General features: G+C 36.5%; 1 protein-coding gene across 1 annotated transcript in view; it reads right to left on the bottom strand.

Moving 5' to 3' along the window:
- mmp17a (matrix metallopeptidase 17a) overlaps nt 1–17,633 on the bottom strand; it is a gene marked incomplete at both ends in the record, with an annotated part of 88,727 nt that overhangs the window by 36,979 nt on the left and 34,115 nt on the right. The window contains 2 exon segments of the mRNA XM_079404666.1: nt 13,338–13,473; nt 13,602–13,734. Coding sequence (XP_079260792.1) covers nt 13,338–13,473; nt 13,602–13,734 — 269 coding nt within the window.

The following is a 17,633-nucleotide window of genomic DNA, read 5'->3' as shown; positions in this document are numbered from 1 at the left end:
ATTTATTTAATGTACTCAAAAAAAGAAAAAATATTTTGACATTTCCAGAATATAATATTTAATTCAATTTACATTAGCAAATTTGAGAAATATTGAGTGAAATATATATGAACCTGGACCACAAAACCAATCATAAGGGTACATTTTATTTAGATTTATACATCATCTGAAAGCTGAATAAATAAGCTTTCCATTGATATGTAGTGTGTTATGATAAGACAATATTTGGCCGAGATACAACTATTTGAAAATCTGGAATCTGAGGGTGCAAAAAAAAAAAATCTAAATATTGAGAAAATCGCCTTTAAATTTGTCCAAAGGAAGATATTAGCAATGCATATTGCTAATAAAAAAATTAGTTTTTATATATTTACAGTAGGAAATTTACTAAATATCTTCATGGAACATGATCTTTACTTAATGTCCTAATGATTTTTAGCATAAAAGAAAAATCAATCATTTTGACCCATACAATGTATTTTTGGCTATTGCTACAAATATACCCCAGCGACTTAAGACTGGTTTTGTGCTCCAGGGTCACATATGCTAAGCATGTTCATGCAAGGAAAAACATGAACAAAAACATTTTGCAATGGGATAGGACAATTCTGTTATTAACTTCCCCATTTTTCTGTAAGTAAATTAATATTTAAGGATATTTAGATATTTTCTGCAATAAAACTGTGGAAACAATTGCTTCCCTTAAGAATCTTGATGAAAACCTGTCAGCCTGTGCTGATCAAAGCTCATAGTTTCATACTGTCTGTACTTTTTGCTTTCTTATCGATTCTTCTCTTGCCCAAGCCTATTTTAAAATATCTCTCCCCACACAAACCTGTATGATGGTGCAGAACAATAATTACTCAGAATCCATCATTGTCTTTCTCCCTTCCTCTCTGTCTGTCTTATTCCTTAAACCCCTTTTCAGTTGTCTTGGACAGGCTTTTTATCACTTCTCCTAAAACAAGCCATTACAGGCTTTATTACAGAAACCGACCTCTCGGCTGGTGTACTGGCGCACCTCTGTTGCTACAACTGAACCAGGGTGCAAAGCTCCTGACATGAATTGTACAAGAACTGATAGAGTTCTCCCAGCTGAGTTATAAGAGTCATTTCACCGCAGCCAGCGCTGGGCAGCTCTGTGGAGGTCACACGGCGGGGTCTGCCCAAACTCATCAACACAGAAAAGGCAGGTTCAAGCAAAAATTAAGGTCACACAAAAATAATCCAAAAGCTGAGGGCGACAGAGCGAAGAATGTGAGGAAGCATAGATATCGGTTATAAAATGGCAAAATGTGTGTGTACATTCAAATGAATTTGACTTAAAAAAAAATTAAAATAGGCCTACATAATGTTGCTGCTTTTCAAACAGTGAAAGTGCTAAGAACTGCAATATTTACAACTGTCAATAGGTCAAAAATAAGATTATAAATGCCAAGATAAATATTACAACAGGCTTCTATCTCCATCTGTATCTCTAAGCACTCAGTATATGATGTGCATTATGAGTCAGACAAATCACATACAATTATCTTCAAAGGCCAGCGTGATAGTGTTGTGTAATATATCACACATTCATTAAATAAAATATTGAAATGTACCCAGAGTGATATTTAAAAGAGTTATGTATATTATTTGTTCATACGTAAAGACATCATTCCTTTTGTCGAGACATTTTAGGGGATGCCATGCTTCCTGTGCAGTCTTAAAACAATTGCCGCTGGTTAAACTCTCGAATAACCCTGCTGAGTCAGAAAGCCAAACGTCTATTAAGCTGCATGTCTGAGGTCATATGTCTTGAGCAATTTATTCCCGACCATCTGGATGCATTTGCTGAAGATGTTCACAAGTCATATGACTGGGTTTATCAGCTCTAGGGTGATGGGAATGTCTCTGCATTTAAAAGTTTGCTCAAAACAGTTTCTCAATTTTTCAGATTTGTAAGATTTCTTTCGGTAACGCTTTAGATTACAGCCTGCAATGTACCGCACAATTAAACAGAATTTACAGCATGCCTATTTGTAACTATAGAGTACCTCCACAGTATCTACTCGTAGGTATAAGGGAACAATATGCAACGTTTGGGGAATAAGGGGGTAATAACTGCGGAATTATAAAGCATTTATACTGTATTTTATAACTAAAGGGTACCAATTCTGAAATTACGTGTTTGTAGAGACCGCGATTTTCCACGTCAGCATAACTTAAAGCTGAACATACATGTAGGTAAACGGAAACAATTGGGGAATAAGGGGGTAATGACTTGCAAAATTAAAGTATTTACACTGGTAATATTTCATAAGGTGTAACTATTCTAGGATTACGTGGTATTTATATCCTAGTGTGTTTAACAATATTATGATTTAGAACAATTTGCCTTGTTGTAATAACACAAAATATATGATGACATAGGGGGAAGTTGTGGCCTAATGGTCGGACTCGTAATCCAAAGGATGCGGGTTCGAGTCTCGGGCCGGCAGGGATTGTAGGTGGGGGGAGTGAATGTCCAGCGCTCTCTCCACCCTCAATAATTTAGTAGTTAAAAACCCCCATAGTCTGTATAAATTTTACCACAGTTTACTAAAGAATATAAGCTAAATTATTTACCAGTGTTATTTATGTGGTCAGGAGATTACTGAACAACTCAGCTGTAAGTATGGGGTAATTATGTGATGAGCTTCTGATATGATTTGGTTTAGAAATTCCCATATGAAAATTTACCTGCATGGTCACCAGCATTGAACTGTCGAGGTGCAATACAGTGGAAAAGTAGATTACCTGTTTGCAGCTCCTCCCAGGATAAATAACAGCATAATACACAACACGTATAATTACTGTATAATTTATGTTTTTTGATAGCTGTAGTGCTGTTGCTGCACTTTGGCAAGTATGTGGGTTGAGGCAAGTAGAATAAAATGTACAACAACCTTTTTCTTAACTACTGTGCAAACATACACCCTTGTTATATGTAGTTATTGTGTAAGTGTAACATCCGCGGGCTGTAATCTAAAGTGATCCCTTGTTACCCTCTTGTTACCTGTAGTTACTGTGTAAGTGTAACATCCGCGGGCTGTAATCTAAAGTGATCCCTTGTTACCTTCTTGTTACCTGTACTTACTGTGTAAGTGTAACATCCGCGGGCTGTATTCTAATGATGCATTGTTACCCTCTTGTTACATGTAGTTACTGTGTAAGTGTAACAGACGTGGGCTGTAATCTAAAGTGATCCCTTGTTACCCTCTTGTTACATGTAGTTACTGTGTAAGTGTAACAGACGTGGGCTGTAATCTAAAGTGATGCCTTGTTACCCTCTTGTTACATGTAGTTACTGTGTAAGTGTAACAGACGTGGGCTGTAATCTAAAGTGATGCCTTGTTACCCTCGTTACGTGTAGTTACTGTGTAAGTGTAACATCCACGGGCTGTAATCTAAAGTGATCCCTTGTTACCCTCTTGTTACGTGTAGTTACTGTGTAAGTGTAACATCCGCGGGCTGTAATCTAAAGTGATCCCTTGTTACCCTCTTCTTACGTGTAGTTACTGTGTAAGTAACATCCGCGGGCTGTAATCTAAAGTGATCCCTTGTTACCCTCTTGTTACTTGTAGTTACGGTGTAAGTGTAACATCCGCGGGCTGTAATCTAAAGTGATCCCTTGTTACCCTCTTGTTACGTGTAGTTACTGTGTAAGTGTAACATCCACGGGCTGTAATCTAGTGATGCCTTGTTACCCTCTTGTTACGTGTAGTTACTGTGTAAGTGTAACATCTAGTGTTGCTTTCGTCAACGAAAGTTATGACTAAATATCATTGTCAATGAACCTTTATCACGTGACAAAAACGAGGCGAGACGCAACGTAAATGCTGGTCATGTGACGATAACTATAATTCATAATATAATGCAATATTGTTGATGAATAAAAACAAGACTAAATGTGTTTTACAAAAATAAAAACTATGCTAAAATGTCTCTTCATTTTCGTTGACCAAAACGAGACGAAACAACATGTTATAACGTTATTTCGTCTCGTTTAGTCGCGTTATTATTTTGCAGTATTTCTATTTCTTGTGTCTCACTTCTGGGGCTGCATCAGGTCGCACTGTGCAGATGCAGGCGACGTCACTTCCTCAAGCCCCACTCGCGGCATTTAGAAGACGACAACAAACATGTTAACATAGTTAAAATAAATGTTGTAAATTCAAATCAGAGCGTCTTCCTTGTCTGGCATGGATGTATTCTTAAGTCTTTCAATAATATAATAAGATAACCTTGTTTGAAATGGGTTTGGCTAAAATAAAATTTTGGTTTTGTCTATACTACTAGCGCAGTGGTGGGCCGTCAGGGGAAGCAGGGTCTTCTCTGCTAGCCCTATAAAAAATAAAATTGTGTGAAAAATGTTTTTATTGATTATTTAGGTATCATTTTCATTTGTGTAATGTCCACTAAATTGCCTATGATTAGTTTAGTTGAGGTTGAACTGGAATATCCTACATAAAATAGTCTGAGGCCAGCACTACAGATAGTGCTACCCTTTTGTTGAAAGACGTCACATCTAATTTGTTACAAGCATTAGTGACAGAATCAATCAAATTGTAACTTTCAATGACAGCCCGCCCTCTGGGTCCAGCTACGTGCCCAGTGCTACCCCCAGAGTTAGACCGCCCCTTTAGTCAGGGATTTCCAAGGTACGAACATGAAAGTAAATGAAAAGAAAATGACAGCTGCAGTCATCAGAGCCTACACCAGATCTTGTTGCCGTTCTACTAAAATAGTATTTTTCAAGGCGCTCTTTTGCAGACAAAAGAGAATAACTGAGAAAGGAAGACCTACACCCAAAGTGAATTCGCTAACAAAGGCCAGCAAAGGTTTTATGCGCCATTTCAAAGATTGCAACTATGAGTGGCTAACAGCTAGCACCGAGCACATGTTATTTTGTTGGCTGTGTTTACTTTTAAATCCGAGTAAAGGGGCAAGGAATGACAGACCCATGGACTTTATTTACAAGTGACAGGTGAGTGCTTTATTATTTGATTGAGTATTGTATAGGTGTACATGGTGCGTTGATAATACTGTGGTGTGGTGTGTGGATGTCCAGAGTTTGTACAGTTTTGCTGCTTTTGGCGCATCGCCATTTTAGAGTGACATGAATGTGCATAGTGACCTGTGTATTGGCGGATTACTTTTACTGACCATGTAGGGAAATTTACTCTGCATTTAACCCACCCCAATCTAGCCTACTATTAAAATAGTTGATCAGACGTCATTGTTTGTTGAGAGCCTGTGTGCGGCATAATATGTGCATTATATGCAAGCTGCGTTAGCTGTAACAGAGATGTGTAAGACGTGTACATGTAGTTTACAGTTACTGAAGGCCCTGACTAAAACCCCACGGTATGTCACTGCTACTAGGTACTTATACTATATTGACTTGGTTAAATAGAATTACTAAAAAGAGACTAAAATGCAATTTTCATTGACTAAAACTAGACTTAATGTGATCAGTGAAGTGACATTCAGCCAAGTATGGTGACCCATACTCGGAATTCGTGCTCTGCATTTAACCCATCCAAAGTGCACACACACAGCAGTGAACAAACACACACCGTGAACACACACCCGGAGCAGTGGGCAGCCATTTATGCTGCGGCGCCCGGGGAGCAGTTGGGGGTTCGGTGGGGAAGGAAGTGTTGCACAATGCTTATATTTAACCAAATATATAAAATTAGGACTTCTGTGAGGACTCTGTGTCACAGCAATATTTCAAGAAAAATCTGTAAGAGTTGTGATATGGTAATGCAATAAATAAAAAAATAAAGGAATACAAAAGTACACAGGTAACTGGAAAATAAAACCAAGAACTTAATAGTATAACAAAACAGAGAATATGCGACAGTAAGTAGGTGACAGTCAACTCCACTCTGATGGGCTCCAATTTACCGTAAATGAGTAGTTCACTTCTGGAACAAAAATTTACAGATAATATACTCACCCCCTTGTCATCCAAGATATTCATGTCTCGGGGTGCCCCCAAGTTTGAACTTCGAAAATGCAGTTTAAATGCAGCTTCAAAGGACTCTAAACAATCCCAGCCGAGGAAGAAGGGTCTTATCTAGCGAAAAGATTGTTTAAACACTCCTCTTGTCTAGCTCTGCGTGAACTGTGTTTGTTTCCGGTTCATGACAGTTAGGTTAGGTCTAAAACCTCCAGCTTCAAAATCGTCCTACATCACTGCAGAAGTACTGACCCAGTGTTTACAAATTGAATATACAAAGAAGGTCAAACGCCTTATATAAAAACCGTGCCATGTAGGACGATTTAGGACAATTTTGAATTTGGAGGAGAAAATGAGTTGGGAAAATGATTTTCGACATAGCCTAACTGTCATGAACCGGGAAAAAACAGAGTTAACTCTGAGCTAGACAAGAGGAGCGTTTGAGATTAAAAAGCTTATTGTAACTTTTTTTAGAAAATAACCGATCGTTTCGCTATAAGACCCTTCTTCCTCGGCTGGGATGGTATAGAGCTGTTTGGAGCTTCATTGAAACTGCATTTTTAATTTTCATTTAAATTAAATTAATAATTTAAATTAATAATTTGATACTATGCACATATTGTGTACATAATTTCGTTGTTTACATTGTACTTATATTTTAAATATACCTGCATATAATTACATCTGTAATTAATGTCTGTAATTGCATTTATAATTACACTGTTGAACCATCCCTTACTCCTTAACCCACCCTTAAACCTAACCACACCACCAAACCTAACCTCACCCGTATCCCACCTCAATACCAGAAATAGTGATTTGCAATGCAATATAAACGCAATAAGTACATTGTATTTATTTTTTGGTGTAAGTACATAGTAGTTAAAGCCAGTTAATATAAAGTGGGACCGGGATTTCTGTACATAGAAACTATTTTTTATAAATGTTCTCTAATGTTTGTGGGTAGGGCACTTTTTTTAAATTCAGTGATGCCTAATTCTGTAAAAATGCTAAATATGCAACAGGGCTGAAGAGGTTTTAACCACAGGTTTTGTAGCACAATCATGGCTGTTTTGTGGTACCCATGGTTTAACTATAGTAACAATGTTTCTTTTTTTAACTATGGTATAAACATAGTAAAAAAAATTTCATAAGGTACAGGGTATACCCAGGGGTTAAGGTGAGTTGGAGCCCATCAGAGTGGAGCTCACTGTCACATACTGACTTTCGCATATTCTCTATTTTGTTATACTATTAAGTTCTTGTTTTTATTTTCCAGTTACCGGTGTACTTATGTCGTCCTCTGTTATTTTATTATTTATTGCTTTATCAGTGTTGGCAACTCTTACAGATTTTCCTTAAAACATTGCTGTGACATAGAGTCCTCACAGAAGTCCTAATTTTATATATTTGGTTAAATATAAGTTTTGTGCAACACTTCTTTACATTATGCAAACTCGTCGTGAATTAACTTTTTTTTTTCTATAATTGTGATCACAGGTGAAAACTGCATCAGAGGGGGAGAACTTTTCTGCTCCCTCATATATTGCAGGGACAACTTTGCTAGCAAATGCAAAAGATCTTCAGAAATTTGTTGACTCCTGCCCAAAGCTGAATGGAAAAATTGATAATATGCCTATTAAAAAATAAATGTAGAACATGATTTTGTGTGTGTGTGTGTGTGTGTTTACTGTTCTTTGTATTTTGTATAAGTGGGTGCAAGTTTGTTTTTATGCATTCTGGTCATAGAAAAGATCTGTAAAAATTGTTAAATAATAAAAATATTTCTTTAACTTAAGGTCTTTGGACCTTGCAATTAACTATGTAATACAGTTCAATGTTAATAACTTTGAAACACATCTATTGTAGCATAACTAAAGTTGTTTAATGTTACACTTACACAGTAAATACACTTAGCAAGAGGGTAACGTGGCATCAGTTTAGATTACAGCTCGCGGATGTTACACTTACACAGTAACTACACGTAAGAAGAGGGTAACAAGGGATCACTTTAGATTACAGCCCGCGGATGTTACACTTACACAGTAACTACACGTAACAAGAGGGTAACAAGGGATCACTTTAGATTACAGCCCGCGGATGTTACACTTACACAGTAACTACACGTAAGAAGAGGGTAACAAGGGATCACTTTAGATTACAGCCCGCGGATGTTACATTTACACAGTAACTACACGTAAGAAGAGGGTAACAAGGGATCACTTTAGATTACAGCCCGCGGATGTTACACTTACACAGTAACTACACGTAAGAAGAGGGTAACAAGGGATCACTTTAGATTACAGCCCGCGGATGTTACACTTACACAGTAACTACACGTAAGAAGAGGGTAACAAGGGATCACTTTAGATTACAGCCCGCGGATGTTACACTTACACAGTAACTACACGTAACAAGAGGGTAACAAGGGATCACTTTAGATTACAGCCCGCGGATGTTACACTTACACAGTAACTACACGTAAGAAGAGGGTAACAAGGGATCACTTTAGATTACAGCCCGCGGATGTTACACTTACACAGTAACTACACGTAAGAAGAGGGTAACAAGGGATCACTTTAGATTACAGCCCGCGGATGTTACACTTACACAGTAACTACACGTAAGAAGAGGGTAACAAGGGATCACTTTAGATTACAGCCCGCGGATGTTACACTTACACAGTAACTACACGTAACAAGAGGGTAACAAGGGATCACTTTAGATTACAGCCCGCGGATGTTACACTTACACAGTAACTACATGTAACAAGAGGGTAACAAGGCGTCACTTTAGATTACAGCCCACGGATGTTACATTTACACAGTAACTACACGTAACAAGGGTGTATGTATGCATAATAGTTAAGAAAAATTATGTTGTACATTTTATTCTACTTGCCTCGAACCACATACGGAAGCTCAAGTGCACCAACAGCACTACAGCTATCAAAAAAAATCAGTTCGGTAAATGTACATGTGTATTATGATGGTATATGTATATGCTATATCCTGGGAGCAGCTGGAAACAGGTAATCTAATTTTCCACTACTGCACCTCAACGGACATGATTCGCTGCTGAGATGACCATATGCAATGCTCTTTTATCAGGTACATTTTCATATTAATTTTTAAACCAAATCATAGCAGAAACTCATTACAAAATTTCCCCATACTTTAGTAATCTCGACTATGGTGGTTTTTAACTTTGATATAATTACTAAATTATACTGTAGAACAGGCCTACTATTTGTATCAATGTCATGTAAGATGTTGTAATAATACAATAAGTACCCAGTATGTAGTGTAAAATATACTGCATCATATATTTTATGTTATTACAATACGGCAACTTGTTCTATAAAGCATAATATTGTTGCCAAACACAGTAGGTCATGCATACCACATAATCTTAGAATAGTTATGCATTACTTATGAAATACTAACAGTATAAATACTTTTATGATGATACTTTTATAGTATAAATAAAAATTAAACCAAAAATTATACAAACTGACAATAAAAAATTAAAGAAATAAGTATTAAAACAATTAAAATAGAAAGCAGCTTATTAAGATATATTAAGAACATTAATGTTCACATTGATGGTTATTAAGAAGCCATTTCTTAAAATGATGCTTAAATGATTTAAAGAATGTACATTCTCTAATTAATTGTGGTATTGAACTCCACCGATGTGATGCTCTGAATGAAAAAACAGCTTGACCAAAGGAAGTTTTTCTATGGAATTATGCAATCGGTTTTAACAATCGGTTTACAAACATTTGTAAACTTAGAGCAGGTTATACATATTTAAAATATGACAATGGCGACAACTAAATTTTTTTTTATCTAAAATTTTAAGTGCTTGTTTGTACAATAATTCCAATGATACTATAGCATGTGTATTCGACCGACTTGTCAGACAATAAGTAATGTGAGAGAGAATCATAGAATGACAATGCACCTTTGCAGTCTCATTTGATAAAGATTTTCTAATAAACCGAAAATTAACTAAATAAAATTTTACCTTTTTAATATGCGTTTTAAAACCAAGACAGGAGTCCAAATGAACCCCTAAATATTTATATTCTGAAACAACCTGTAATCTCTCTCCCAAAATGAAAATATCCCATTTTATATCAACACTATGTCCTTTAGAAAAGAACATACAAGCTCTTTTTGATACGTATAATTTCAGATGACACTGATTGAGCCAGGACATGATTTTTGCCAGAACATCTCTTAACTTATTTGCAACCTCTTCTGCATTTTTCCTCGTCAGCATACCTCGTCAGCATACATTATGATATTACATTGTTGACACACCTTGGGTAAATCATTAATATACATGCTAAAGAGAATTGGCCCCAATACGGACCCTTGTGGAATGCCAGTTGAAAGGAATAGTGAATTAGATTTGTAATTATCAGTTTTTACTACCTGAGAACGGGAAGAGAGATAAGATGCAATTCAATTTACAGATTTTGTTGAAAAATTAAAACTAATTTTTTAACAAAAAAGTAATTTTTGTAAAAGAATATTATGATTTACCATATCAAACGCCTTCAAATCAAGAAATACAGCCCCTTCCACTCCATGCCTTTACCTTTTCAATAAAATAAAAAGTAGAAATTTCTGTTGAATGCTTTGTCCTAAAGCCAAACTGCATCGGATGTAATTGAAAAGGACTATCATTAAAATGGTCAATAATTTGTTTAGCCACCTTTTGATATTGTGGGGAGGACACTAATTGGCCTATAATTGCTGGTTAAATGGGGATCGCCTCCCTTAAATATAGGGTCCACAACTGTCGGCTTCCAAGAGGTAGGGGATCTCCGTTGATCTAATGAACTATTAATGATATGTGTTACAGGGTTCACTATTGAGGAACTAATTTGTTTCAATAAAAGTGTGTCTATACCACAGAGATCTTTAGCCCTTGAGTACTTAAGAGACATGACTACCTTTTCAACATCTAACTTAGTTGCTGGTTCTAATACTAAAGCTGTCTCGCTAGCATTGCTTTTAAAGTATACATTTTTACAATTCACACATTCTCTGGGAATCAAACCCATGACTCTACTATTTAAGCTACATAAATGATTTTTTATTTATTCATTAAAAGCATACATTCATTTTCTTGATGATAGACTAAAATTGAAGTTATTATTCACTGAAAATCTTGCTTTCAGATCTCATTCAACTTCAGAGTAAACTGTTACCTTAATTTCATCACAGAGAACAATGTCATGATTGAAGACCCACAAATTGCTGGGAGTCACCTTTCTGATGATTTCAAAAACACAAACCATGAAGAATGACCAGAAATATACATCAACAAGACAAAACAATTGCTTTACAAGACAATGGCCCTGTGAATGAAGGATAAGGATCACACTTTCAAAGTTCTTTCAATTCTGCCATGGCAATTTAACCCTAGTTCACACAGAAATGACCATTTAAACATCAGAGAAGCAACTTCTACTGAGATTTGTGGGTGTTATGATATTGCAGTGTGTGTTGAGGTTAAAAAATTGGGAGTTTTGTGCTGGTTAGGCCATGTTTATTAGCTTTAAGGCCATCTATATGCTGATGTAGTTCCTAAATGCTGACAAAAATATATATACATAGTTAAAATGCATCTCTTTTGGGAATCTGGACGAAAAATATTGATTTTGTTCATTATTATGGCTGAAAAAAAGTGAAGTGATTTTACCACCCCTGTTTTGCTTTAATAGGAGCTCAGGAATGAAAACAGCACTCATCAAGATATTTCATCAGGTGTTTAAATGTCAAGAAAATGTCTACCATCCTACAACCAATGAAGCCATTCAGAAAAGAGTGCTGAAACATCTCCAATAAATGGGAAAGCATATCCAGATGATCTGGAATAAATTATTAAAGCCATGTTCCTTAGTCGAACTGCCATACTGATCGCAATGCAATATATTTCTCAGCACGGACAACATCCACAGAGACCTAATTTACCCAGTCATTAAATAACAAACTAACAAACATGCCTAAACTTTGATGTTTTACCAATCGAAACACAATAGGTAGTAGCAGGGGTTTATTTCACTCCATAGGTAGGGTGAGAGGGATGAGCATAAGCCTGTGTGATTGACAACACAGAGAATGTGAGATCACAGAGGGCTTCTGTAATGAGATACAGAGAAGAACATGGTATGAAATCCAAGACAACTGTCTGTAAACAAAGCCTAATATCACACACACGACATAAACACATGCTTCAAGAAAATACACAATGTCAATCTGTCATCAATCTGTCATCAACTGGAAAGTTTCAGTGATGGAAATTGGAACAGTTTGTGTTGAGGGCTTTCTGACACTCATCTGCAATACTCAACCAATAACATCACAACATATTATAAGATAGGAATGTAACCCAATATTATATAGCTATAATTCAGAATTTTCTACTTATAAAATCAGAATATCAATCAGAATATAAGCCAATTACTTTCTAGCCATACAATCAGAATATACTGTAAATTAATATTTCCTTGTTAAAAACACAATAAAAACCAATATTGTCAAGCTATAAAATTTGTAAATAAAATATTTTCTAAGAAATAAGAATCTACACAATATTGTCTAGTAATAAAATAGAATATTACTTAGAATATAACCCTACATTTTCTAGCTGTAAAATATGAAAATAAACCAATATTTCTAGCTATTACATCAGAATATAAATCAGAACATAACCCAATATTTATAATATTTTCAAGTATTTTCACAATATAACCCAACTATACGGTCAAAATATAACCTCATATTTTCTACCTATAAAAATATAAATATAAATCAGAATATATTCCTATTTTCTAGCAAAAATAAGAGCATAACCCACTATTTTCTAGCTAAGAAACAAGAATAAGGCAATATTTTGTAGCTGAAAAACCCAACCCAATATTTTCTAGCTATAAAATCTGAATATAACCCAATATGTTTAGCTATTAAATCAGAATATAACCCATAATTTTCTTGTTATAACTTTCAATATAATTATCAAATTATATAATTGTCAAAATATGCATCAGAATTCCAGTCACTGAAAAATTTAAGCCAAAATTGCAACGGAATGCCATTTGCAGCCTAGTTTGTTCACAAAATACCTTTTCAGTTCAGAATTTTCAGCCCTGGCCAAGATCTGTCATTTCATTGCATCACTAATTCTGTCTCTTTCCATCAGCTCTTACTACCACTGAGGCTTCAATTCAAGTATGCATGGATTTCAAATATGGAATACATCGAATGCATCTCTGACACATATAGTATAGCTGGAATCACTCAGACAGTCTCAGTCACAAAAATGAATGTACCTCCAGGAAAGATGCCTCTTGTTCCACTTATTCTGAGGAGCTAGCGCTCGCTTTCGCCTCCCTGCTGATATATCCGGCTCTGACACATCTGGCAGCGAGCAACGAGGGGTCTTCATTAAGTCCAAGGTTGCTTGGTCTGCAGGGAAACATATGAGCATGCATAAATACAGACCCAAACATCTGAATTACACTGGTGGTATCTACCAGACAAAAACCACGGGCAATGTGGAGCAGAGTTTTATTATGAAAATAAAACGTACAAACCTAGCACTCCAGTTTCTTTCAGGCCTCCGAACCTCTGCATGGCTTTGATGGCCCTCGTCAAAGCCTCTTTAGTCTGTAGCTGTCCATTCACAGGATCAGGGGGAGGGAGGTAGCCAAACTTGCTCAGCCAATCCTGTGGTAGAAAACAGTTGTTGTGAAGATCATTTTATCAAAATTAATAGGTGCTTTCACTAAAAATACCAGGCAGTTTACAGCAAAACGTTTCCTTTTCAGAAGTACATTTTCATACATTCCTCATTAATTTATATTTATTGGGGCATGAAAATGTACTGGGTTTAATTGGCTAAAATATTAAACTTGCAATTGTTTTGTTTGTTTTCTTTTATCACACTAATCATAATTAAGTAAACAGTCATTTCAAATGATTTCACTACTTGCTCAGAGCAGATGTTGCAATTTATTCAGATGCACTAAATTCTAACATGAAAAACTGGCAATTTATTAAGAAATATCCCAGGTGCTTCTTCAGTTTTTCTGTAATTAAAAAGTTTCAAGCTTTTTCTTGGGAAAACTATTTTTATTGGTAATCATTGGTAATAGTCATCAAGACATTGGTGACTATTGCGATCATGCTGAATGGCTATTAACAAGTATTGATTTGAGTTGGAAATTCAGGGCAATATTAAAGATTCAGACACACTCAAGTCAGTTTTTTTCTCCATTGTTGTGCACTATGTTGAATTTTAATGCTGTTTTGTCAGTCAGATCAATAACTGGGATCATCTCCTCACAATTCAACTGATTCCATTAGTGAAGTTGTTTTGTGCTTGCACAGACCTCTCAGCAGAGCATGGAGACGTCCCAGCTGCACGTCAGCCCAGGCCTGTTTGCGTATGGATTAAATTTAATCTAGCTTTGTGCTAAAACACAACGCTACACACTGTAATACGGTTCATTAAAATGTATGATCTCTGAAAGAGTTCTCACTTGATTAATCATGCCACCTTCATCTTTTAGAAAAACACCATTATGGCTACATTAATTATAAGAGAAAAAAGAAAATGATTAAAAACGTCAAAGCTGGCTGACTCAAGCTATTATGATGAGGTGGGCTTTCCCTTTAAGTGCCAATAAAAGAACGAGTATGTGCTGCGAGTGGACATATCAGGGTCTTTCAGACCAGGGGTGCACAAACAAACCTCTTCACTTCAGTATAACAACAGCACTGATGAGCAAAAGAACTAGAACATAAGCTACCAGAGCTAAAAAAACATCATAAATTCTGCATTCATACTCTATCTTTGAATGTGAATAACTGAAGAGTTGAATAAACTCTATGCTCGGTACTCAAGCCATACCAGACTTAATTGTTACAAGGCTAGAGAGTAGTTAAGAATTAAGGTGCTTCAATCACTTTGAAGTATGCAGTGTGCTTATGGAGTGCTACACTCACAAGACGACTCAGAAAAATAAAAGTATAGTGTCTAAGAGACACGTGGATGAGTGGGTCAACAACATGGAGCACTTACCAGAAGAGCTGACTTACATAAATTGTTCAAGTAAAAACAGAGAAAAAAGATTAAATTCCTTACCAGCATTTTGTTCCAAACTATTTGACTTCCTTTCCTTGATGGAACACAAAAGATGTTTGTACCGCTCTTTTTTTTATTTTTTTGCTGCAAATAGCATGAGCTTGCACAGAGCCGTTTAAAAAAAATACAATAAAATCTTTTTATTAGATAAGAATGTAGCCTAGTATTATCTAGCTATAAAACCAGAATACAACACAATATTTTTAGCCATAAAATCAGAATAAAAGCCAATGTTTTTAGCTAAAAACAACAATAACAAAACACAATATAAGCCAATATTTTCCAAGCTAAGCCAAGCTATCAAGTATGAATATAACCAAATATTGCCTAGCTATAAAATCAGAAAACAACCTAATATTTTCTAGGTATGAAAGCAGCATATAACCCAACATCATACATACATAATTATTTAGTATGTAAAAACACAATCCAATATTTTCTAGTTACAAAATCACAATATAACCCAACATTTTTAGCTATGAAATCAGAATATAAGTCAATATTTTGTTATTATAATATCACAATATAAGCCAGTATTTTCTAACTATAAAATCTGAATACAAACCAATATTGTCTAGTAATAAAATCAGAATATAACAGAACAATTCTAGGCTGTAAAATCACAATGTACACCCCAATATTTTCTATCAAAAACAGAATATAAATCTGAATATATTCTTGAATAAAATAAGCATTTAAGCCAATACTTAACTATAACTCAATATTTGTGTTCTTGCGCACATTTTTGTAAAGTTAAATAAAATAAAATAAAATAAAAAATAAAATAAAACAAAATAAACAACACAATTACATTCAATATAAGCTTTCCAAAAAACCCTACATTGCCCAAACGGGAATTGATGGCTAATCCTGCTATCAAATTTTACACATTAAAAGAAATTTGGATATGTAGCCATATTTTACAGAATGTCATTTTGTAAATGATGTGATTTTCTAATAAATCACCAAAGAAAACAAAAACATCACCCACAGCTCAAAAGTACTGTACAAGACTGTATTAACAACTGCATTAAAAACTGTTGTTACGTGGGTTGATAAATCATGGCCCTCTTCAGCTATGAGGTGCTATGCTACACTGCCTGCTGCCTATTCTGTTTTCCTCCTCACTTCCAGCTGACATAATTTGTGTGTTGACACACTGCCCAGCTGTGTAAAAGTGTGGAGAAGAGGCTTACTCTTTTTGTGTGAGCTCTATTCCCGCTGGCTGAAATATCGATGCATGACGAACCACTGTGCATAGTATCTCATATCACACACATACTTATATATACACACAGATTACTAACAGCCACACACTGTTATCTGCAGCACAGATATCCAAAGACTCAAAGTACAAGTGCCCACTGTTCCAGAGGCAAGGACAACTTGCTGTGTGATCATTAAGTGGGTCTCCTAATATTACTATCTTGTGAAAGTACTCACCAACATTGTTATTATATATCAATTAACGTTTTGTGTATAGGTTTTTTCATGAGACATACCGTTTCAAAGCAGTTTTACATGAGATGCATGTTTCTACATTACAGTTAAGAGTAATTTGTTATCAGAGGTGACTGTGACTAGAAATCGTCTCGGTTACGTACGTAACCCTCGTTCCCTGATGGAGGGAACGGAGACGTTATGTCGTGACGACATTAGGGGATTTACTTGGAAGCCCCGACTGCCTCTGATAAGAGAAAACGCCAATGAAATTTGGCTAGTGGATTTTGCATACCTGAGCCACTCCCCGTGCATACGGGTATAAAAGGGCGACAGGTGCATCCACTTATCAGGTTTTCCGCTGAGGAGCCGAGAGCGTGTCCCTGGCAACCAGCGATGGTTCGAGATTGTGGCATGGGGACATAACGTCTCCGTTCCCTCCATCAGGGAACGAGGGTTACGTACGTAACCGAGACGTTCCCTATCTGTCGGTCACTACGAGTTATGTCGTGACGACATTAGGGGTCTATGGAAAGCGCCACAACCTGAACCCCGTCACGACCTTGTGGCATGCAGATGTTGACAAGCTAGCGCGTGACAGACAAATGCGATGCGAAGGTCGCAACCTTCCCGTCGCCCCAGCGCAAATTCGCTAACCTTGGTGCCCGCAGGGACCACTGAGTACATTGCTGCTGGAGATAGCCAAGCCGCTGTTCCTTTCCCCAGAAATCGGAAGGGATTTCGACCTTCTATGAAAGACTGCTTCAAGTCTTTCCTGTTTGTTGTTACAGCCCGGCAGTAACGACGGGGAAGCGAGCCTTCCGGAGAAGGGCGCTACGGAGGCCACACCCTGCCCGAAGGGAGGTAACGTGTGGAGACACTGGTATGGACTGGCCCAAGCCTGGGGCAGTGCTACATACGCCTGGACCCTGGGGCAGATCCTACCTAGAAGAAGGGAGGAAGGCTGCCAGCAGGGCCTGACAGAGCTCTGTCAAAGGGAAGACACGGGTTTACCATGAGGGAAACCGTACCGTGGATG

The sequence above is a fragment of the Barbus barbus genome, assembly GCF_936440315.1.
Source record: "Barbus barbus genome assembly, chromosome: 43".
In the NCBI taxonomy this organism is placed as follows: domain Eukaryota; kingdom Metazoa; phylum Chordata; class Actinopteri; order Cypriniformes; family Cyprinidae; genus Barbus; species Barbus barbus.
Note: the sequence above shows the minus strand (reverse complement) of the source record. Positions and strands in the feature narration are given on the sequence as shown.